At 44.7% G+C, this 23,436-nt stretch overlaps 1 protein-coding gene across 2 annotated transcripts in view; it reads left to right on the forward strand.

Moving 5' to 3' along the window:
• Positions 1-5,817: 5,817 nt before the first annotated feature.
• LOC146198921 (cytosolic carboxypeptidase 1-like) overlaps positions 5,818-23,436 on the forward strand; it is a 63,171-nt gene continuing 45,552 nt past the window's right edge. For both annotated transcript variants that reach the window (XM_084594403.1, XM_084594404.1), the window contains exons 1-6: positions 5,818-5,921; positions 7,599-7,660; positions 9,214-9,335; positions 18,383-18,450; positions 19,776-19,845; positions 21,070-21,207. In XM_084594403.1, the coding sequence (XP_084450529.1) occupies positions 7,647-7,660; positions 9,214-9,335; positions 18,383-18,450; positions 19,776-19,845; positions 21,070-21,207 (412 nt within the window). In that variant the 5' untranslated portion in view covers positions 5,818-5,921; positions 7,599-7,646. The remainder of the gene's footprint in view (positions 5,922-7,598; positions 7,661-9,213; positions 9,336-18,382; positions 18,451-19,775; positions 19,846-21,069; positions 21,208-23,436) is intronic.

A 23,436-nucleotide genomic window follows, 5' to 3' on the forward strand; every position in this document is an offset into this window, starting at 1 on the left:
CTGAGATGCATATTTTTTTCTGGCAATGGTATGCCTGTGATTTTTCGCTCACAATGCTCACACATTCCATAACGCTGACAGAAGATTTTCTGCAAAACACTGCAAAATTTTGTTGTGTTAAAAGTTATAGAGGCTTCCCGCACAAATTCAGTTGAGTGGTACCTTCTCGTGAGTGCAGAATAAAGCTCGCTCGATGGCCGATTGGCTGCTGTTGCCTTTTCGTCCTACCAAAATGCTTGCTCACCTATGCCAGTGTCAAAATGACATTGCAGCAAAGCGAGCCAGTTCCAAATCAAACAGTTTCATGGTGTAGCGCCTTCCTCTGGCTGCGCAAAGACTGCAGCCAAAGCATGGCCGCTGGAAAAATGAAAAAGGACGCCGGCTGGCAGTGGCACGTGAAACCACAGTTAGCTGGTCTGTTCTAGTCTAGATCCTTATCAGCTGTCTCGTCCTTCACTCCTAAGGCCTTCAGCCTACAATGTATTCGGCCCCTGTTCCTTTTTGCATAATGCCAGCCCTGCCTCGAGCCCAAGTAGCATTTAGCTTCTGCGGCATTGTTTTGATATGATAGCTTAAAGACTTCATTTTCCAGAAAATGCAGCAACAGCGGCAGTATTGATGTGAGCGAAAAATCATGGGCATGCCTCCGGCAGGTAGCAGTTGGCAGGTGAGAAGGCCGTGCACTGACTGGTCAGCAGGGTGTCTGTCGCCACGAAGCCACAAGACATGGCCGACTTGGTAGGAACTCCTGACTCCAGCAGCTCCTTTGAGATGGAGGGGGGAAATGAGAATCGGACCCACCGGAAGCCTTCTATACTGTAACAAGAAGCTCCCATTGATGGCGCAAGCTACAACAGTGATGCATCGTATCCTCATCGATCGGAGCAGCCAGCTGGAAGCCCCAACAGAGTGCCGTGCGCCGAGTGGAGTGGTTGGCAGTCATTGTCTCCCTCCTCACATAGAGCAGACAACTGACGTCACATGGCATCTCTTCTCTAGCTGCAACACAGCAGGCCCACACCTGTGTAGCCTAGACTAATTGAACCTGTTATGCCCATTTAAAAACTGCTCGAGTAAATCATCCGTACTAGACAGGCATGAAACAGATAACGAGTCAAGCACATTACTGCTATGCCATGCAGGCACATTCCTGGTTGAAGCAGGTCTTTTTAGCTATGGCTGTTGGTGTTTCACGTAATGTGGTAGCTCACAAGTATAAGCTAATGAGTAGGTGTGGGATGATAGTGTCACAAATTCAGGAATTGGTGATTCAGCGAGTTATAAAGTAATGAGGATCTGCAGGGGAAGCGCTGATGTCTTCCAGGTTTTTTCTCATTTCTTGCGGTTTTTTTAAGGTTTGATTTTTTTTATTTTTGAGGAAATATGCTAAAAGGAACCTATAAAGGTAATTATTGTCTAATTGTAATGCAGTACATTTGTAGGATTTTCTTTGTTGGTATTCAAGTCAAATTTTAAATGTCTCTGCATACCCCCTTTAATTTACAAATTTCTCAAAATTGCTTTTCGCAGTTTATTTGGACATCTCATGGCCTACTCTTAGCTGCCCCCATTGACATAAACTTGGCCATCTGGGGCCAAATGATGCAGGCGAAATGGGCCGCAGTGGGGAATGGTTGTGACATTTTCTTTACTTTTCTCATCGGCGTGTGTCGAGTTGAAGGGAAAGGAGGGGCATTATTTTTTGCCTCCATCTGTGTTAGTAAAACCAGCTTAAAAATTTTTGTCGTGGAAATGAGTGATGAAATACTAATCGTTAGTGCACTTTTTCTAGCCACAGCAAACACCTTTTCATTGTTCCTTTAATCGAGCTGAACTAGTTCGTTCATTATCACAAAAATGTATGCAGCTTTGTCCTCATCTATTTGTTCCTTCTTTGTTGTGGTTTCCATGCAGCAGTTTTATAAAAACTTCATTCCTTTCGTGCACAGACAAGGGTAGGAAAATGAATGGCTCGTGATGACATGCATATGAAAAAAGCCAAAAGTGATTGAAATCAAGTAAAGCATATGGAAATTTTTATTATTGTTGTTTCACAGGATATTTAATGGAAAATTATTACTTTAATCGTTTTTTACCTGAAAGATTACGGTGGAAGTAGGAGAGACTGCAACTATATGTTAATAGAGAGATCTAAAGCTACAGCAGTGGCTGTTAAATCTTGTTGTTCCGAGTATACTAATTCGGTTGTGCATAGCCGAATATTGAGATTGCTCACAAGGGTCACCCCCAACCAAAGCGGCAATAGGCTTCAAAACTCAACTCTCTACTCAGGACGTAATGCTTCAGTTGCATGCAGAAGTGATAGATCCCCCTAACAAAACCGGAACCAAAGCGATTTTTGCCTTGGATCTGGAAAAAGCCTTCGACAATGTCTCTCATGAAGCCATTCTCCAAACCCTCGCCAACATAAACGCAGGGAACAAAACCTTTAATTACATTCGTTCCTTTCTCTCGGGAAGGACTGCGGAGCTAAGTATCGCAGGACTTAGATCGGACAAAATAGCTATAGGAGACAGAGGAACCCCGCAAGGATCAGTCCTCTCTCCCTTCTTGTTCAACCTAGCAATGATAGGTCTGCCACCCAAAACTGGAAGAAATCCAAGATCTTCAACACTCCCTATATGCTGACGATGTCACCTTGTGGGTAGCAAAAGGTTCGGACGCTCACATAGAGGAAATGCTTCAAGAAGCAGTGAATGTAGTCCAGTCATACGCTAACCAGATTGGGCTGAAATGCTCACAACATAAGTCTGAACTACTAGCAGTCAGAAGGAAAACACAAGACAAAGTAGAGATAAAAGTCTGCCTGCACGGACTACCCATACCCACAGTCGATACTATTAGAGTACTCGGGTACTTGGGCTCTACATCCAGAGCAATAGGGAGAGCAATGTTACTATCAACAGGCTGGAAATGACTGTGCGATAAATCACTAGACTGATACACAGAGTAACGGCAAGAAAGAGGCTGACATTTGTCGTCTTATCCATGCCTTTGTACTAAGTCGATTCACATACTCTGTCCCTTATCTCCGCCTCATTCAATCTGACAAGGAGAAATTAGACACTCATTAGAAGCACCTACAAGGCTGGGCTAGGTCTACCCAGAAACATTTCAACCAAAAAACTTCTCTCACTTGGGATACACAACAATTTAGAGGAGCTGATTGCAGCTACAAAGGCTAACAGACTCTAAAGCAGGCAGACAAATTCTCAACCGCATGGGAATTAATGCCGAACCACTAGCCAACCACTAGGACCACTACCAAGAGGAGCTGGCGACAAAATTATCTCCAAACCTTTGCCCAAAAACATGCATCCCTCCTTCCATCAAGGCCGGAGGAAAGCTAGAGCTAGGGCCCTAAACAGAAAATACCAAAATCATGATGGGGTGGTGTATACCGACGCCTTAGACTACTATATGGCTGAAGGTGCCGTTGCTATCTTTGTAATTAAGCAGTACAGTAAGTAAATGCATATCAGCCGCTTCGGTCAAAGTCTGCTACTCGGACCAGGAGGAAGAAGCCGCAATTGCTTTAGCCATCACTACAACAGATGCGGACATAATTGTCACTGATTCAAAAACTGTCATACGTAACTTCTCGCGTAGCAGAATATCACATACTGCCAGAAACAACCACGCGGATATCAGACTCGACAGAGAGATAGAGCTCATATGGACACCTGCCCACTCAGGGAAACGAGGCAATGAGGCTGCTCATCAACACGCTCGAGGTTTTGTCGGCCGAGCGGTGAGACCTAATGCCGAGGAACTTGAAATGGAAGGATTGCTCACATACAGCGACATACCCCTGCCAGCATTCTAGTTCATCGGGAAAGTTTGCCCATATGATAACAGTAGCAACTAGTGCAGCTCCCTCATGGCTGCATGGGCAGCAAGAGCGCAAGTATGCTGCAAGGGAATACACTATGAAGGTTAAAACATGCCAAAGTTAATACTTTTCTTGCTTCGTGCACACTGGCTACAAATGAATTACTTCTCCTCTATGTGAAAACAGTAATAGACTTTGTTTCATGCATTTTGCCTCACTTAACTGAGCAGTATTAGACACATACCTTCACCAGACATTGCACTTCAGGCTGGTGGCAGAAATAAATGGAATAATATATTGTACCAATAAATTATTATTAAACTTTTATTACTTTGTTTGCAAGAAAAAAAAACATTTTTGCAAATGTGTGTAACATGCAAGGCCGATTTTGTTGATGCCCACATCACATTGACACAGATAAAGTAACATAGTGTGTATCAGTGAAAAAAGTGATTTCTAGTCTGTGTTTGTGCTAGGCTTTGTTTCTGCTGCTGTCTGCAGTCAACATACTACATTTCTAAGGATTGCATTTGCAAAAGAAAACGGCACTCATATTAAGACATGCTAGGCCGAGGACCTGGGTTCAGTTCCAGCCATAGTGGTCGTTGCATATCAATGAAGGTGAAATGCAAGACACTTGCAATGCCAGTGCACACGAAGAACATCAAATCAATGGCATTAATGCAGAGCTGTCTGCTATGACATCTCTTACAGGCAGTTTTTCTATATCACTTATGGCAGTTAAACACCACATACCACACCGAAGGAGGAACAAAACTTTCTTTACTGACAAAATAAACGAAAAAGAAACGAAACTCGCGATTGCCCTGGCCTTTAACCCTGATGTTGAAAGAAAGAAAGTGTATTCAGAAGCAGCAGCTGGTGATGGCAATTTCCACCTGGGCATGGATATTCAATGATTGTTTTAATCTGAAAGTAAATCTCTAGAAGGAAAATTGTTGATGAAGGGCGACATCTGCAGGTTTTGTTGATGCTATATTGCCATTTATGACATTGTGAGCACCCTTTCAATCTTATCTACTACTCTGCAAAACTAAGAAGCAAACAAGATAGCTTTGAAAAGTGCCACATTGCTGCAATACCTAAACAACAGCTGCAAGAGCTGTTTAAAGCCACTTGCAAAATACACAAACCATTTTCACTACATGCACGGCGGACGGTCACTTTTTTTTTTTTTTTTTCATGCAGGCCTTTGCTTCACCGGACGGTTTAGGTGGGGTTCTCACCGAAATACAAGGCGTGCGATAGCATTTCGGAGCCGATTTGCATGTTAGCGATATGTAACACAAACCTGCGTCTGAGAGCCACGACGGGTTTCATGACGCGGCCGTGCGCCAGCGATTGAATACATGCACAAATAAACTGCATTTAATTGATTCGTGGCAAGACTAGCCACTAGAGCACTAGCCTCATGCAGTCTCTGGGGTAGTCTCGCGGCACATCACGCACACACATCCAACGGCTAGCAGCAACGTTACTAGAACAAACTCTACCAGTCAGCACAAAGGATCTTGCCGAAATACAAGTCTTGCGTTCCCTCATGAAATAGACCGCATTTCGGGGCCGATTTGCATGTAAGCGGTATGTAACAAACCTGCGTCTGAGCCACGAAGGGCTTCGTGAAACGGCCGTGCGCCAGCGATTGAATCAATGCACAAATCACATTTACTTCATCCGGGGCAAGACAAGATGACTAGCCTCATGCGGTCTTTGGAGAAGACTCGCGGCACAAGTATAGCACAAGAGCGCGCGCACACATCCACGCAACAACGCACATTGCACGCTGCCACAACACGGTCGCCGAGGCCGAGGCCCATGCCTTGCGTCGCTGGAATGGGGGTGCCGGCCGCAGCTCGTAACAGCCAGCCGACGGCCTCTTCTCTCTCTCCATCTTCGTTTTCCCCCTCGCGCCGCATCCGTTTGTTGGGATCGAATATACCCTTCCCTCCACTACCGCTGCATCAGAAAGGAGAAAGCGGGCGAGAGGGTGCGCTTTCGCGGATAACGCAAGGAGCATTGCGAGTGCTGCTCGCGTGCAGGACATCGGGTAAGCCAAACAAGTGTTACCTTACTTTCACTAAGCGATAAAACGACACGCACATCCTCTGCCAATATGTTAACATGCGAAAAAATGTGACATATTGTCCTCTAGTACCGCGTTTGTATCGAGTGCCTTGCTGACAATGCCTGGATGCCGCGGTGTTAATGCAATGTTGTTTCGCTTCTCTCGCACATCGATGTGGTCTCTCTTGCGCCTTATTTTGGCAATTTTGTCATTCTGCAATGTATTTTTGTTGATGTGCATTTTGTGCAAAATGTTCGCGGCGAAGGCCAAAGCAAGAGTTAAGTACTGGTAATCAGCTGTTGGTTGTTGAGCCATTTGCAGCACAACGACTGGCTGAATGCCAAGCGGCCAAGCTTTCCGCTCCTCCCAAAAAAAGCATCAGCCATATCACTGACAAGTACCTCTCAAGCGAAATGATCTCGACGTTCCGAGCGGTGCCGCGGGTTGTTTACATGCCTGTTTTATTCCTTCTGCATATATAAAAAGCTCACCGGCGCACAGCATACGGCTATGCCTTGTAAACATTCAGGGTCACGCAGTTGTTCGTCAGTTATTTTGTCAGACTTGTCTTTTATGTCTGTTTGTCGAACAAGGAATCGCTTGGTGATTTTCATGCACAAGTTCCAAGTGGTACCATTCGTTTAATTTTCCCACACTGCATGATTAAAATTGTGTTCATGCATCTACATTTCATACCAACGTGAATAGCGCTGTCGGCATGCTCGCTTACTGCAATTTTCTTTGTTATTTTGAATTCATGAGCATTGCACATCTGGAAGTATTGCATCGCATTTTATGTTAAAAATATGTGACTGACGAGAGAGACTTGTTTATATTAGGTGTACACCACATTTGAACAATACTATATCATACAACCGCAGGACATATTTGCAATAGTTTACTGATGTATCTGTCTGTAGACTCCATAAATGACTATGAAAACATACGCGTGAAGCCGGCTGAAAAGCTATCTTAGCGATTGCAGGCTCATACTGAACCAGAACTTGATATTAGTGCTACAAAATCTTAATAAAGCGCTGTATGTTCTTAAGTTTCTGAAAGTTATAAAAACCTTCACAAAATTGAAGTAGCATAATTTTCAGCAGAGTGAGTAGAAATACATTGCTTGAAAGAACTGCTGTTACATTTCCTTAAACAGTTTCTTGCAAAAAGGTTCTTCTTTTTTTTTTTTCCCCATGTAAACTGTGAGACATTCAATGCCTCTCCACTTCTTGTACAGCAGACAGTGTCAGGATTTAGACTGTATAAACCACGTGTGCATAGTCATTAAAGGCGATCCTCAGTAGGGCACGTCAAGCTCACTTAGAACTTAATTATTAATCCAGTGCAATTAGAATCTGCAATTTGTAGATCCATATGAGATTTGACACTGTGTCATGCAACTTTTTACTTAGAGATTTTCCCTGTGCTCTCTTACTCTCATCATTTTTTGCTTTGGACGAGTCAAGCTCAAGACTGAATTTATTTAATGAGATAGTCAGTTAACATATTGCATTTGGTGTAATGCAATAGAGAAAATAAGTTGTTTTGATAAAGTTGTAAACATATTGCACCAGCTGTTTGTAATTTGGGGTTTTAATTTCACTTGCTTTTGTGTATCAGACATGCTGTTATGATTTCATGTTCGTCACTCTACAGGACACTGGAGCAGCCGGGCAAAAAGGAGGCCCAGCCTAGGCCAGCACCATGGCGGCACCCACGTGAGTTCGTATGCATGTAAATATGCTGATGGCGGGTTTGTGTTGACAGCATGTGCATGATCTGTGTACATTATTCTGCTCATTTTTGTGCTTAACTTCATGCACCTTTCCCAGATGACACTCTTTTCTTTTGAATTTATTTCTGTCATATTGCAGTGTGCTAACTACCGTCTAAAAATTTGCACGGGGCTGTAATTCCCTCTAATGCTTTTGCTTCAAATGTCATGTGTGCCCTTCAGTCTAAAGCCTCTCAGTGAATTCTGCCGATTGTTGTGATGCACATCACCTGTGAGGCTAATAGACCACAAGGCTATGCTCTTTTGTTGACATCTTTGCAGGCAGTCCAGCTGTGAGGCTTGACGGGGTAATTCATAGTTAAACACACTGGAAAAAAACCCACAATTTTATGTCACCAGAACTTACTGTCAGTATTATATATAATCCCGTTTGTTGAAGCTCTCTTTCTGCCATTCTTATTTCTAGTTTTCCTGTTGCTGATCATGGAGTAAAATACTACTAAAGACATTTCTCAAATCTGCTTTTCATCATGTTCAAGTGCTATTGGTATCATTCTGTTAAGGGACTAGGGGCATCAATTTTATTGCATTCTAGTACTTTTGAATAATGTGTGGGACATTAGTCGATATGCTCCACCATGTGGAATTTCTGTTTGCAAGGTAAATAATTTGTTTGTTTAATTTTGTCTTTCTGTGCTGTTTTGGTTTCAACTGCAATGGCCATACTGTATCTATGACTTCATTGCAACATTTACAGTTACCTAAGGTGCACAGAAGCACGGATGCTGTAATGAAAGTGCAGTTCATTAAGATTATGTTGTTTCACATCCAAGGCAAGCTGGTGTAAATATTTGCTGATTTAAAATGACAAACCAATATTGCACAGTTATTTTGTGCCTCGCACGACCTCAGTCTCAGCTGTTGAACCTGAGAGAAAAAATTGGTTCATAAATTGTTTTATTGGCATAGATAAATTTTGCGTGGTAATCTATGCTTCTTGGTACTTTACCACTGCCCCAAAGAAAAAAAAAAATTGCAGTAAGAACTTATTGTCTGTTACTTAAATATTTTTTTCCTGGTGGTCATCGACAGGGATATGAGAAATAAAATAGTGTCAGAAATCTCGCACCAACAGGAATATAATATTGGTCTGCTCTTAGTTTGGGTTGTATGTAGCATTTTACAATCCACGATTCTGTAGAATGTATGATAGATTAGCTTACATTTTCTAGCCTATAAAGCATCTCTATGCACAGCAAAAAACTAAAAAGAGGCTAGGGAACAGGTGAGTAAGTTCTCCAAGCAGGCAACCTTTACTTAAATACAGGACCAAAACTTCGTATCAGCTCTTTTTACTTGATATTACGTGCAAGAACTGTAGCAGCATGCCATGACTAGTCTGGCAGCGATGTTCAGTGAGGTATGTCAGTCTTGCTGGCAGAATGTGGTCCCACGTTACAGCTTATGGTATTGCCTTCTACACCACCTAGCGTACAGTGTGGGGCACTTGTGGAGAGGGGTTGGGCCACTTTGCAGAGATGCAGAGAATCTGTGGAGGTTGCGCCAAGTGCTGCCCACGCTGGGGGGACCCTCTGACCCCTGTAGGCCTCCGGGGGGGCCACAGATTACCTCGCTGCTGACCACTTTGCGCCACCCTGGTGAGTGTGCAATATCTCAGGGAAGAACTCCCGCGATCTGCTCTTTTCTAGTTGTGAGAAATGAAATGGAAAAGGCAAGCATAATTAAAGGCTGTGCATTGTTAGAATAAAGCATTATTGCTTGTGTATGCCTATATTGGATGCTGCTAAGTCCTTATAGTTCTTATGCAGCTATTGTATAAATTGGGGAAGTGTAGAATGGTGCATTAGTTGTGGCAAGTGGGAGCAGAGTAATTTATGCTGTGCGCTCATTTTTTCTTAGAGCAAATTAAAAGACTTAAAAAAAAAAAAGGGTGCAATGTTTCATGGTCAGTTTAATAAAGTGTTTTATTATTGGTAACTCCAAGCAGCTGTCATTCTCTGCACAATCAAGTGGTTGGAGTAAATAGGAAAAAGGGAAGGAAGCAGACTTTTGAACAGAAGATGGGGTTTTTAAGAAATGAAAAGTAAGCAGCATCTTCGTGCACGTGTTGAGACATTCTCTTGGTGTCAGTGTCTGTGCGCTATTTTCTTCAAGCAGTATTCAGTGCCAGGTTTTTCGTTCTTATGTTGCTCAGTTTCATTGACCCCTGAAGTGGTTGCAACAGCTTTAGACGCACAGTGTCATTTCGTGATGGCAGCCAACAGCTTTTTCATTTACGTAAGGAGGACTCGCAAAAATAGGTGGGATAGCCTTTTATTTGAGGCACTGGCCGGAAGTGCATGGTGGGTGGGATTCGATGAATGGGGCCAGGCCACTCAGATTGGCTCTTTTTTTTTTTTACCTTTCATCTCACTGCCACCACGTACGCATGGTTTGGACAGCTGTTCCTCCCTCTGCCATTGGTTGCACTTTGCTGCCTTTGCAGAATCACTGTTGTGCACGCCCTTCATTCTGTTGATTCTGCAGAAAGGAAGGGGAACAGGGCCTAGAATAGCATCACCGAGGCCTTCCTCTCTGTGTTTTTTTTTTTTCTTTTCTTTTTTTCTTCTGACTTGCTGTGGTGGCCCTTTAAGTGTCAGTGCCAAATGCTGCTCCCCCAGAGCCCTGCTCTTAATCTAAATGAGAGCTGTTTTGTAACGAGGCAAGGCTCCAGAAAAAAATCGCTTGCTTAGTAAAAAAAAAAAAAGAAAGAAAAGAAAATGTTTCCTGCATTTGCTTCGCTGTCAAGGCCTTGGATCTGGGTTTATGTTCTGACGTGAGGCCCATCCTGTCCGGAGACTCTGTCTGCGATGGATGCTGGTACGATGCCTTCTCAGTGCTGCTACCAGTTTGCTTCTTCCGATTAACTTGACTAACAACTTCTTGCACTGTACTTTTGTACTGCCGCATTGTTTGCAGAAGCCTTGACAGTATGTGTATGTGAGAGGTCATGTTTGCTTTGCTTGACACTAGCAGACTGCACTGTCAAGGTTATAGAATGTGTGCAGCTGTTCTGCATGTGTTTGGCCTTAATGCCATAGAATTTTTATCTGTTGTAGGCCGTTATTGCACTTTTTATCTGTTGTAGGCCGTTATTGCACTCGCCACCGTTTCGGTGGTGGACGATCTGCAGAAGAACTGTGTGATTGTTTGGAAGTTGTAATTATTTTATGGTTGTGTCTTCCTCTGTCTTCCACTGTTTATGTCATGTGAGGCAGTCTTATAAGCGCTATTTCTTTTTCTGGTGTGATAATAATTATATTATGGTTGTGTCTTCCTCTGTCTTCCACTGTTTATGTCATGTGAGGCAGTCTTATAAGCGCTATTTCTTTTTCTGGTGTGATAAACTTAATAATTGAGTTTCAAAATGTTGCTGTTTGTTAGTTTTGTCAGGTTTATACTAATTACAACAGTCTTGACTGTTACAAATGTAATTAACAACGATATGAACTTTCTGCTTACTGTTCATTAATGTGGCTGTTAATAGAAAGAAAAACTTTGTAAGGATGAAGATACCCTTTTTCTGCTAAGCACATTGCACGTTCTTGTTATGTAATACCTTGTTTACACGTGTGCATACATGGAAATTAGGACTTTTAAGCATACATTTTTTTTCTTGAACTCTGAGTTGGGTGGTGCAGAATAGCAGGTTTTAAGACCCAAATAAGCACCCAGTTTCAACTATTATGCTTATTTTTGTTATTTTACAGAAGTTGAGTTTCTGCTCTTCATTTGGATTGATAAGTATTGTAGTGTTTGCATTACACGCCATCTACAGGAGGTTGTGAACAAAGGTTTGATATGAGGCAATCAAGGTAACAAACTGGTAAAGTAGCAGAACCTCGTTGGTATGGTCTTTAAAAAAATGCAAGGGCGGGAGTGAGCTATCCAGGACAGCATATTAACTGTGGAAATGTAATGATTGAATGAAGTATAAATGCACTTATTGACGATTTCACTTCACATAAGTATGAATTAGCAAACATTGGCACAAGGAACAGGAACAGCTCCTTTATAGTGCTGACAAAATTTAGACCACATCTGTTTTAAGGCAAAAGCCTTTAATGGCTCATACTGTATGGGGGTGTTCATTCTCGTAAGAGAGAATGCGCCACGGGGGGGCTAGACGCTACAGTCGCCTTCTAGCCCCGACGTGCCAGCCCTAGCAGACAGAGCTGTGACCCCCAACCCGCGGTGCGAGAAATCGCCACTGCGGCGGGTTCGGGCCAGAGGGGACAAACACCGAGTTGCGTACTCGAACAAGAGTTTATTGCACTGCTCGAGTACACGGCAAAGGAATAGCAATTAAGAACAACCACCGTGTAGCGAGCGGAAGCCGCGTACGGGGGTGAAATAACAACCACCTAATAGGGAAGCGCGTCAAGTAGGTGAGAGGAAGTGTCTGCTCACCTGACACAGCTTCTCGCTCACATCCCGTTGCGGTGCCTACGGTCAGTGTGCGATTCTCGGTGACGGCGGTGGTCTCCTCGGCGGAAATCATGAACCGCGCGCGTGCGCGCCCATTCGCCGAAGACCCCCAGCGAGTTGCTACAGTCGCGCTCCTCGACACGGAACGGGAGAGGAGGCCTCCCGGTTACGCCGGCAGGAAAGAGGGAAGCCCGCGGCAGCGTCGCCGCAGGGCCCGGGAGGCGGCGGGGGGTGGCCAGCATGCCCTCTCCTCCGCCAACCTCTCTGCCAGCGCGCGTAATCACGCGTGTTAATTACGCGCGGGCGTTACAATGGAGGAAGGGGATTGTGAATCCCCACATCCCCCCCTCCTTAAAACCGCCGTACGGCTAAAAGTAGTCACGTTCACCGAGGGATATATCGAGGGGGCCGGCTAAACGCCGTTTAACTTTTAAACACAAAGAAAACCGTTTAAACCCAAAGAAAAGTGCCAATATATAAAAAGTTGCAGACAGCTCACAGCCACGGGTGTCGGAGGGGGGAGGCAAGGCCGACGACCACAGGAGACGACCTTGGAGCTGGGGACACACTTGCGGCGGCCGCAGGTCCCGCTTCTTCACCGTCACCGGGCCAGCCTTGGAAGTGTCGAAGGCTGCAGGCGCGGTGCTGCATTCATCGTCGGTCAGCCAGGGAAGCCTGCCGGGGGAAGGGCAGGAACTGCGTCTTCGCGTCGCGTAGCGTGTTGCAGGCCCCCCTCAGCGGGTCATCCGCTCGCTCCCGGCCGGCCTCTTTTCCCTCCGTCGTTGACGCCGCCGGTGGCGAGGGCAGCGGGGCGCCAAGCTGCTCCCGCTGGTGAAGTCACGGCCGCGAGCACCGAACGGCCCAAGGCGGGCTCTTTGCTGCAGCTTTCGTCGTGCTAGACGCAGGGGCCCGTTCCACGAACTCCGACTGGCTCGCTCCGTAGCCGACCGGAAACCGTCCGTCTTGGCCCGGTTGACGGTGACAGCAGGCTCTGTGTGCGGGAACGCCACTCCTTGGACGGCCTGCTCCTCGATGCTGCAACGGTCGTCGTGGCCTCCGCCGGCTCCCCTCCTTGCTGGCTGCAATGCTGTCTTTTCCCTAGTTACATTTTTTTTTTCTTTTTCAAATCTACCCCCGCTCGATCTTTTCCAAGAGAAAGCGCGTGCTTGCTCTGGAAGTAAAATGCGCTGAATATTAACAGAGCGTCCCATCTATATTCAGCACAAGAAATTACTCCCTGCGCATTGGTCAGAGTTAGTCTGCCGTGGGCGCAAGTCGTAACGAGGCGCGATGCTCGAAATCCCAAGCCTTGCCTCTCGCTGCAGCTGCCTACTGGTGGGGGAGTGCGTCCTCCTCGGGCCACGCAGCGCGGCTCGGATTGCGGTGCGCTTTGTGCAAAGTCTAGCTCCGCCATCTTTGCTTGCAGCTCTGTCGCGCGTCGGCGTGTGCTCAACGCAGCAACTGTGGCGTTGTTGCGAACTTATAGAGCAAGTTTACCGGTTCGACAACGTCACCACCATGCACATCACTAGGCAGCGAAATGACACAACTTGAAGAAAAGTCTTAGGGCCGTTCGCATGCTCAGCGATGCACATGTGCGATATAGCTCGTCTCAGCGTGGCGTGACCAACCTCGAAGGACTCATGTGTATCCTTCGCGTGGGGAAAGGATTGCGCAAGGTGCGTTAGGAGTACAGACGGCAGGGATCCAACGCGCTCACAGCAATACAAGCTGTGTAGCGCCCGCACAGGCAGCAATACCAGCATGCCCTTTGTGCGCCGCGGCCGCGCCGCTCGGCTCCCAGAGCCCGTCGAACACTGGTCGACAAAATAAAAGAAAAAACAGGATCCTACCGCTTTCCTAAAGCTCCCTTAAGGCTGACTAGGCTCCCCACTGCACTGATGGAATTAAAACGGTCAGCACTTAAACTCAGAGAAGCCGGGTAGGCCGGCCCTTCTCTGAGGCTGCGAGCTATCGCGACGAACTGGCTAACGGGCGCGGCAGAAAGGATAGTAATAACACTTCTCATGCCATCAACGTGCGCGTGCAAAAATACATACGCTACAACGTTGACCGTCCTCCCGTAGAGCATGGTAAGTCAAAACACTACGAGAGAATGCCCATCACACCAGCATCCGCGCGTCACCCTGCTACAGAGCGGTGGAGTCGTGTGAGATGACATCCTGCCCTCGCAGAAAATTACAAGATCACAGTGGCTAGCGTCAGCTCCTGATCTCTCGCAATAATAACAGTTAAGGTGGTTTTGCTTGCTTGCCGTTGTGCAATCACCACTGCAGTATTAGAAGATACTGAAAAGTCAGTCCTGCTCACTGCCATGGCTAGTCTATGTGTGGCGTCGTACACACACAGACACTCGATTTGTCACACCTCTGGCCCCACGTTCGGGCGCCAAGATATGGGGGTGTTCATTCTCGTAAGAGAGAATGCGCCACGGGGGGGCTAGACGCTACAGTCGCCTTCTAGCCCCGACGTGCCAGCCCTAGCAGACAGAGCTGTGACCCCCAACCCGCGGTGCGAGAAATCGCCACTGCGGCGGGTTCGGGCCAGAGGGGACAAACACCGAGTTGCGTACTCGAACAAGAGTTTATTGCACTGCTCGAGTACACGGCAAAGGAATAGCAATTAAGAACAACCACCGTGTAGCGAGCGGAAGCCGCGTACGGGGGTGAAATAACAACCACCTAATAGGGAAGCGCGTCAAGTAGGTGAGAGGAAGTGTCTGCTCACCTGACACAGCTTCTCGCTCACATCCCGTTGCGGTGCCTACGGTCAGTGTGCGATTCTCGGTGACGGCGGTGGTCTCCTCGGCGGAAATCATGAACCGCGCGCGTGCGCGCCCATTCGCCGAAGACCCCCAGCGAGTTGCTACAGTCGCGCTCCTCGACACGGAACGGGAGAGGAGGCCTCCCGGTTACGCCGGCAGGAAAGAGGGAAGCCCGCGGCAGCGTCGCCGCAGGGCCCGGGAGGCGGCGGGGGGTGGCCAGCATGCCCTCTCCTCCGCCAACCTCTCTGCCAGCGCGCGTAATCACGCGTGTTAATTACGCGCGGGCGTTACAATGGAGGAAGGGGATTGTGAATCCCCACAACTGTCAGCGTTCGTTCGGTCACACTATAGCTGTCAGTCATCCTGACAGCCACGCCGGGCAGTTTCTCTTTGTCTAGAATCACGCCAACGTGGTTGCCATGGAGACCACCATCACTGTTTATCTTTAAAGCTGTCAGTGGTAGATAGTGACCGATAATGACAGTGGTAGTTAGTGATAGTAGCAGTGATGATAACAGAGATGACTGTGATGGCATGACCGGATGGGACGGCATCATGATGTCACATCCGATCATGTTTAAAAGCCGGAACTACCGTCATCATGACATGACATTCGGTTATGACGTCATTCACACATATACAAAGCTGACCCCGTCTGGCATCCGATACAGGCATCCATGCTACATCTTTCATTTGGCCCCCTCGAACGCCGCACCTAATACTAGCATACAGAAGAAGACGCAGTAAAGCAGGAATTAGTGGTGTTTCAAATTGGTTTACAGGAATGAAAAGGCGCAGTATCAGTCACAATTCTCCGTGGACGCCTAAATCGTGCCTTAAGGGAGAGGAGGGAGGTGGAGTGAAAAAAGAGAGGTGCCATAGTGAAGGGCTTCGGACCACCATGCAATAGAGGCTTTCGTCTCATCGCAATTTAGTTATTCAAAGTGCCCCCTAGAACTTTTTGTCCTCAGCATAGAAAAAGGTTGGTAACACACTTGGTTCACCGACAGCAATGGTGAAAATAGCTAGGATTTTTTAGTTGCTTTTGGATGCTTCACCCCCTCAAATCATTGCACCGCGGGGAAGAAATCGAGCTGGCTGACCGTCGTAGTGCTTTTGCCAGCACCCGGCCCACTCGTATGTCAACTCATTATTATTGTTTTTGGAGGCTTCACTCCGTTGACTTCAGGCACTGCAATGAAACTGCTGCACCTCTCTTCATGTCATGTCGCTGCAGGATTGGCTCGCCTATAGGTAGCGCACCGTTTTTCTCTATGCATCGCCCCTCATATTTTGGTACTGCAGAGAAGCCACCTCGGCGGGTGACATTGCTGCGTGTCAGCATTTCTTGTCGCATGCTCGGAGGTTAGGACTACTTGTAGTTGGCTTATATGCCGTTGGTCGCAAAATATATTATTAAACCATAATTTGGAAAAATTTTGGAACCAGATTGATGGTAATGTAGTATATCTAAGGTATGTTTTTGTCACCCACTATTTCTAATGTATGCATTAAGTGGGAAATCACATGAATCGAGAATGTGTAAAAGAGGTTCTGGTTAGCACTAAAAACATTTGCCACATATCAGGCCATGTTTGGCTGCCTACTTATGCATTACCTCACAATACAATGGTGGGGCAAGGGAGATCGTCCTCTTTGAACTCGATCTGCCCTCTCTTTCTGCCTTTTCTACTTATGTACAGTATGTTTGACTTTAGTTTATTTTTTTCTGTTACAAAATTTGTCATGCATTCACTTACATTAATAATTTGTCATAGCACTTTGACTTATTTTAGTTTTCTATATCTAATTTATTTAGAAATTTAATCTACTTTACTTTGCATGTGTATATATAAGTGGCATATATATGTAGACTAAGCGGTTGTTGTGAACTACTTGGATTTAGGTTTATATACAAACTGTGCAAGAGCAGTCATTCATTCCATGTTGGAATTTTATGCTGCTACACAACTGAAATTAGGATATTTCTTGTGCCTAGAGTATACAAGGAATTGGCTAGCAGAAAGAGAGAGTTAACTGCATGTAATTTTTTTCTATGTATACACTGCTTCTAATGGCCGTAAGATGAGGGAGATCCTATCAGTTTTCATTTTGTGATGTTTAATTTTTTCTTTGTATCTTAGTTTTAAGCAAATTTGAGAGGGTTCAAATACGCACATCTATGACTCAGTTTTGTCGTGCACAGAAAAAGTTGGAGCTGTGCTGTACTGCCTTTTATGGCATTGGCAGCAACAAAGCACTAGGCTTGACTGCTGCATTTCACAAAAGTGTTCCAAAATTGACAAATGGAATGGCCCAATGGACACGAACACAGGAAAAGACGAGGGATGGAAAGAGCGCCTGCTGCCAACATCTTTCTTCTTTTACTGTGTTCGTGCCCATTGCACCGTTCCATTTGTCAGTATCAACCAACTAGCCCTACAGCAAGTACATCTTCAACGTTCCAAAAGTGCTGTTCTGGAATATCGCAGTTTCAGACAGTAACAAGCAAGAGCGGGAGTGCCGTCATTTAGTGGTGGAGAATATTGTGATTACTGTTGTAAAAGCAGCTGAATTACATTCTTGCCAGGTTCAGAGTACACAGGTGTGTGCTCCGATTTTGTGCTGTTGCTTTCTCATTAGGAGGTAGAGAGCACTAAGAGATTGTATGCTGCCTCAATTAGGCCGGACTGCATTGGACTCGTTGCTGTCCGTGCTGATGTCTTTTCTTAACTGCAGAAATTAAGCGCCAGCGCTTACTCAAATGTATTTATTTATTGTGATAGCTGAATTACATTCTTGCCAGGTTCAGAGTACACAGGTGTGTGCCCCGATTTTGTGCTGTTGCTTTCTCATTAGGAGGTAGAGAGCACTAAGAGATTGTACGCTGCCTCAATTAGACCGGACTGCATTGGACTCGTTGCTGTCCGTGCTGATGTCTTTTCTTAGCTGCAGAAATTAAGTGCCAGCTCTTACTCAAATGTATTCATTTCCTAACATATCTGACAGGCACACTTTTCTTACACATCACTTGGGCAGCAGCATCTCAAGGAGTGGACAACATGCTGCGCAAATGTACATGCTCCAAAAGAATAACATGCTTTCTTTTTGTGCTGAATCTCCAAAGCAGCTGATATTGACTTCAGCTTTCATTGCGCTGCCGCTATACGACCCTGTGGCCCAGTCGTTCATACTCTTCACTCGTATATGTAATGCGAACACAGACTTTTTGTGGCTCACCTTGCATATGGGTGCAAGTCTTGCGCTTTAATACACTTCTGCTCATGCTTTGTGACTAGAATTCAGGTGATCAGTCTATTAAGTTATATGGGCAAAATTTTGTTTCACTGGTAGTAGATTAACATTATTTGTCATCCTACGCTTCATGTGACTTTCTGTAGTGTTTCTTACAGTGAGTGTTCTCTTTTGCAGAAAAGCGAAAGCAGCTGACGCCGGCTCAAATTGACGAGTGCGTCCCGATGCTCCTTGCACTGCTAGAGGTAAGCCCTCAAACGTTACGATCGCATTTTACGCATGTGTATGTATGCAGCCTTATATGTATGGATCTGTGTTTGGTTGTGATTTTCAGTTCTAGTCTTTTGTGACATGAGAAGGGCTTTGTCCATGCCCTCATCAATGACAATTACCCCTCTCTCGTGACATTGCAGTAGTCATTTGATGGCATTTTTTTTGTTAAGCTTCAGTGACATGCTTCTTGCTGTTATAAGTACTAATTTCACTCTTTTAACTACAATGTTTGTTGTTATGATGGTACTTGTTGCTGTAGGATAGTAAATTAGGCTTGCACTGTTTATAATCTTGTATAACATACGATGCTGTTATGCCCAGATGATTGTGGTCATATTGATGTCAAACTGCTTGCTATTTTATACAAAAAATCCCTGATATATTGAACTTGAAGCTAGAGGTTCACTAAATAGCTTGTTATACTATTTAATTTGATGCATGAAATGTGACTGAATAACATCTCAGGTTCTCTGTGAAATCTGCGAATTTTCATCTCATGCAGCCTAGAAGTAGGAGTGTGGTGAACCAATGCTAAGGACGTGCATTGTGCAGCGACGTGCGGTTTACTGGGTATCCGTAGGCCTAGCCTGTTTTGCTGCATACTGGGCTTTGCAACTGACCGCAGACCACTATAGGAGGCCTAATAGAGTTACCCATACACTATAAGCACAATGTTTCCGTAATATTAAGATGCAGTTGGCTTTTGCTATGCATTTGCCAGCAATATGAGTGCAGCAAGCCTGCACAGGCAGCCTGCAGTCAGCCAGGTTAGCCTTATCAAGTGTCCATTGTGGCTTCCCCACGGGGCAGTCGTGTCGTGTGGAAAATGGCATTGCCAGACCAAAGGCCAGCAATCATATGTCGCATTCTTCTCGTTTCACAAGGTTTTACGGTGTCATCATGTGCCTAGCGCAGTAGCTGCCCTGGACCACGGCCTACACTGGTGTGCTTGTGAAAAGTGATCATGGAAGTGGCATTAAAAGTCAATTGCAAGGGTGCAGCACGCTGTTCGATATATCAGATGTACCATTTGCACAGAGGCAACAAACATTTCAGTAGCGCTATACTTTTCCATCAGATTTTTAAAGAAATTTATTGACTATTTGATATAAGCAATAATTCTATATGCGCAGTTTCAATGCATCTAGTATCGACTATGTTTCTTAAAGTTCTGACTTGTACATTGTCCATGCCGCCCATTGATTGCCGATGGTTATGCTTTGTGAGCATGCATAAGGTTACTTTTCTTAGCAGTAAAACTAGAGCGATGTTTGCCCCGGTTTTGTTTATTTTTCAGCAACCTAAAAATTCTGCTGTGGTTCGAGATGTTGTCATGGCCCTCAAAGAAATAGTGAGTGAGCAGAAAGGTTAGTGTTTTTTTATTATGTTCATTTTAAGCCTGGTACACAGCCTGTCCAGGCTGGGGAGCAGTTTTTTTTTTTTTTCGTTTTATTTTTAAAGCCAGGCATTAATACCTTTGTTGGGAGAATATGCTTGCCAAGTTGAGAATAATGACATTTTAAATTGCACTCAACATTTCGTTTAAGAATATTTTCATAAATATAGTTCTTTTATTCTGGCTCAGTACACGATAACCTTGTGTCTTCAAAAAGAGTGCATTTGATACTGGTGGATGCCACGTCTGTTGCTGTGATCATAGCAAAATATTCTTCTGGGCATCAAGAAACTTCTACATTACTAATTTTGAATCGAAAGTGTTAAAATGTAAAATATGTTTTGACAATAAATTATTAAAAGATTGCTACAAGTGTCAATGCATTCTGGTTTGTGAGAAGTCTTTAATGTATTTCGTTTCATTCAAGAACATTGCTGATTAAGTTGATCTCATTGCACTTGGCCTGATTTAATTAGGTAGCTTTACTGCAAGCCCACTACCTTGTGGCATCACGCAGAGAGCGAAAAAAGGATAGAAAGATTATCTTCTAAGAACGGAAAGAAAAGTTGCTGTTCATCGACGCTTCATTGACAGTGTGGTCAAGGATCACAGTGGCCGTCATTTCTTTTCTGTTCCGTGTTCTTGTGTTACTTTCATTTGCATCTTCTGGTCATGATGCTTACATAATAAGGACTGAATTGAATCTCCTCTTTTTTATGTCTTTTTTTTTTCTTTTTCTTTTTCTTTTTTTTTTTTTTATGCACTGATAAGTATTCATGCAGCCAGTTGACTTTCAAAAGCACTAACAAATGTTTGCATAAATGTTATAGCATTAGTTATATTTTTATTAAAGTTGCTGACGAATAAGGGCATTATGAAGGGACTGCATTTTCATCCTAATGCAGATGTGATGAAAACATTTAGCTGAAATTGCACATTGCAGTGTTTCTTGTTGAGAGGACCTCCTCTTTCTTTGCAAGGTACTGTTTGGGAAGCGAATAACATTATGGCAGGCATTTTCCCGTTTGAAACACGGTAAATAATGCCCTTTGGTTGCATTATGCAGCTAAAATTGAGAAGGGAAACTGTCTTGTTGTTCTTGTTTCCTCTTTTCTTTCTTTCTTTTTGGTCTTGCTTTATTTTTGATGGCTCCACTTCTGCATGTGTTTGTGTGCTTTTTCTTTGCTGTGGTCAGGCCGGACTCGCCTCTTGGTTGAGAAATCTGCGACCCAGGTGCTGCTAGCCATACTGCTGCGCCACCGTGACATGGGCCTCTCTGAGCCAGTGTTCCTTGTAGCTCTCTGCAACCTCTTGTCTCGTTTAGCTGCTCAGGGTAAGGCACTGAAGTGAAAATTGATCGTGGTGTCACTTGTTGTCATGTTTCATTGGTTGTCTTCTTGTCACTTGTCCGGGTAACAGCGACGGCATAAAGGCCAAGTAAAGTGTTGGAACAAGACAGAATGAGAGGGAAGAAGGTAATTTGTTAACTCTTCATTGCTGTCGCTGAGGTGTGAATTTTTGCGATTCGATTGCCAGCATGGCATAATTTTGTAAAATTAGATATTCATTCTTTTGTATGCTAATTTCATGACTTTTTGCAGTAGGAATGCAGTCATGCAGCTTTTAGAGTGCTTTATGTGACAGCAATAATATTCTAAATGTACTTAGCTTAGTTCAAAGCAAACTTTAAAATTTTTATGACAGGCAGTTGTTACGCAAGGTTTTATTAGAGTTGAGGTCTGCGGGCGGTAGATCAGTGTTGAATTGTTTAGAGTACTCCCAATGCTGTAGTATATTTATACATGTGATGTGAGTGAAGACCAGCTGTAAGGAAGGAACTGCTGTGCTTGAAGTGGTAACTCTGGAAGAATGACCGAGCAAGGTAGTATAACTTGTCTGCTTATAGAGTGGCACGGTTTTTCTGTGCTTGTTGCAGTATTTCAAGCCTGTGTGAATACTAAAATGGATGGCTTGCTGATGTGTTCTGCTAGCTACTCTCTTTCACAAACCGTTCGCTCACAATGGTGGCATCACAAATAACTTTATCGCCCGTAGACATTCCCTCATAGTCCAAACATCAGTGTTGCTTGGCAAATTGTGCCATTGAAAATTGGCACTGAAAACTTGTAAGACTGCTGTCATTACTGTCCTTTGAGTCTGTTAAGTCAGAAAGTGTAATTTTCTTTGCTAATGCCTAGAGCCTTCCTTGCACTATGACCTTACTCTTCCTGACTTCCAAAGTGTATTTGATATCAGACAAAATTGAGCATATAAGCCTTTGACTCTTGACTGAAAAGCCTAGGCAAGAGACAGGCGTTCTCCATCTATTGAAATATCCCCTACTGAATTGTTCATGAGGCAGCAGAACTTTTAAGCTCTGTAAAGCTAAGCTAGACTAAAAGCTCGGCTGTGAAGCTAGCTCTAAAAAAACTGGACTCATCTATTTCAATTCTCACGCCATGTTCGGACTTCAGTTTTGCGAGAATATGGTTTACGTGCACACATCTGGCTGTTCAATGCCGGTGGGGCCAAACCAGTACACGCGTAAATATAACTAGAGTGCAAATGCATGTGAAACAATGTTAAAGGGACACTATAGACAGCCAAAGATGGTATGAAAATCTAATAAACTACATTTGGTGACACTGTCGCCGCATATCCGGCAGCAAAAAATCGAATAATTGCTGAGATATTGCGATAAGAAGTTGAGGTTTTTTCTTGTTCCCGCCGGTCGAATTCAAACTGTGGCCTCCAACTACGTAGTTGGAGTTGAGTGACGCACACTATGACGTAAGCGGAGACTCCGTGATAGCTAGCGAGCCCGCGCGGCCCGCGGCGTCGCATCCCTCAAGGGCCAACTTGGCAACAGCGTACTCGCAATGACGGCCTCAGCCGAAATAAATAAAACGATGAAGAGAGTAATTTACCGAGCGATGGGCCCATAAAGGAAGAAAAAAAAAACATAGAGGGCTTGTAATGCACAATACTTTACATGTTTCTCAAGCTTTTGCGCTCCTTCTTGCACTGTGTATAAACAAACCGAGCCCTCGGTCATCGCAACACTTCCTGACATGTTTACATACAAATAAGATTTAGTTACCAGCAAAATAGTGTCCTCGCTGCTGCGCTTGTCAGTTTTGAAGCTTCGTCGCACTTTTTTCCTTCAAGGTTTGTGCTACAGCTCCGTGTTCAGCGAAAATTACGTCCACGGTAGCAGAACATGACCGAAGTGCCGGCGCTACTACATTTGCCAGCGCTGTGAAAGTCCACATGTTAAAATGGATCCAGTGCACAATATAGTGCGCATAGGCATCCAGAACATTAGTTGCAAGACGTGAGAGCAGGCAGCATGCGCCGATGATCAAGAAGTTGTAATTTTTAGACCGGCAGCAGAAAACTTTATTGTAAATGGGGCCATGACATAAAAACTAGACATATATCCCACGCTCTTGTTCCGGCGTAGCCGAGCGGTTAGCGCCGAACGTTACGGAGCAAGCAATAGCGAGTTCGACTCTCACCGCTTCTGGCGTTGTTTTTTTTTTTTTTTAACCTTTTGTAATGT

This window comes from Amblyomma maculatum, chromosome 2 (assembly GCF_055883805.1).
Source record: "Amblyomma maculatum isolate TAMU_Amacu chromosome 2, ASM5588380v1, whole genome shotgun sequence".
NCBI lineage: Eukaryota > Metazoa > Arthropoda > Arachnida > Ixodida > Ixodidae > Amblyomma > Amblyomma maculatum.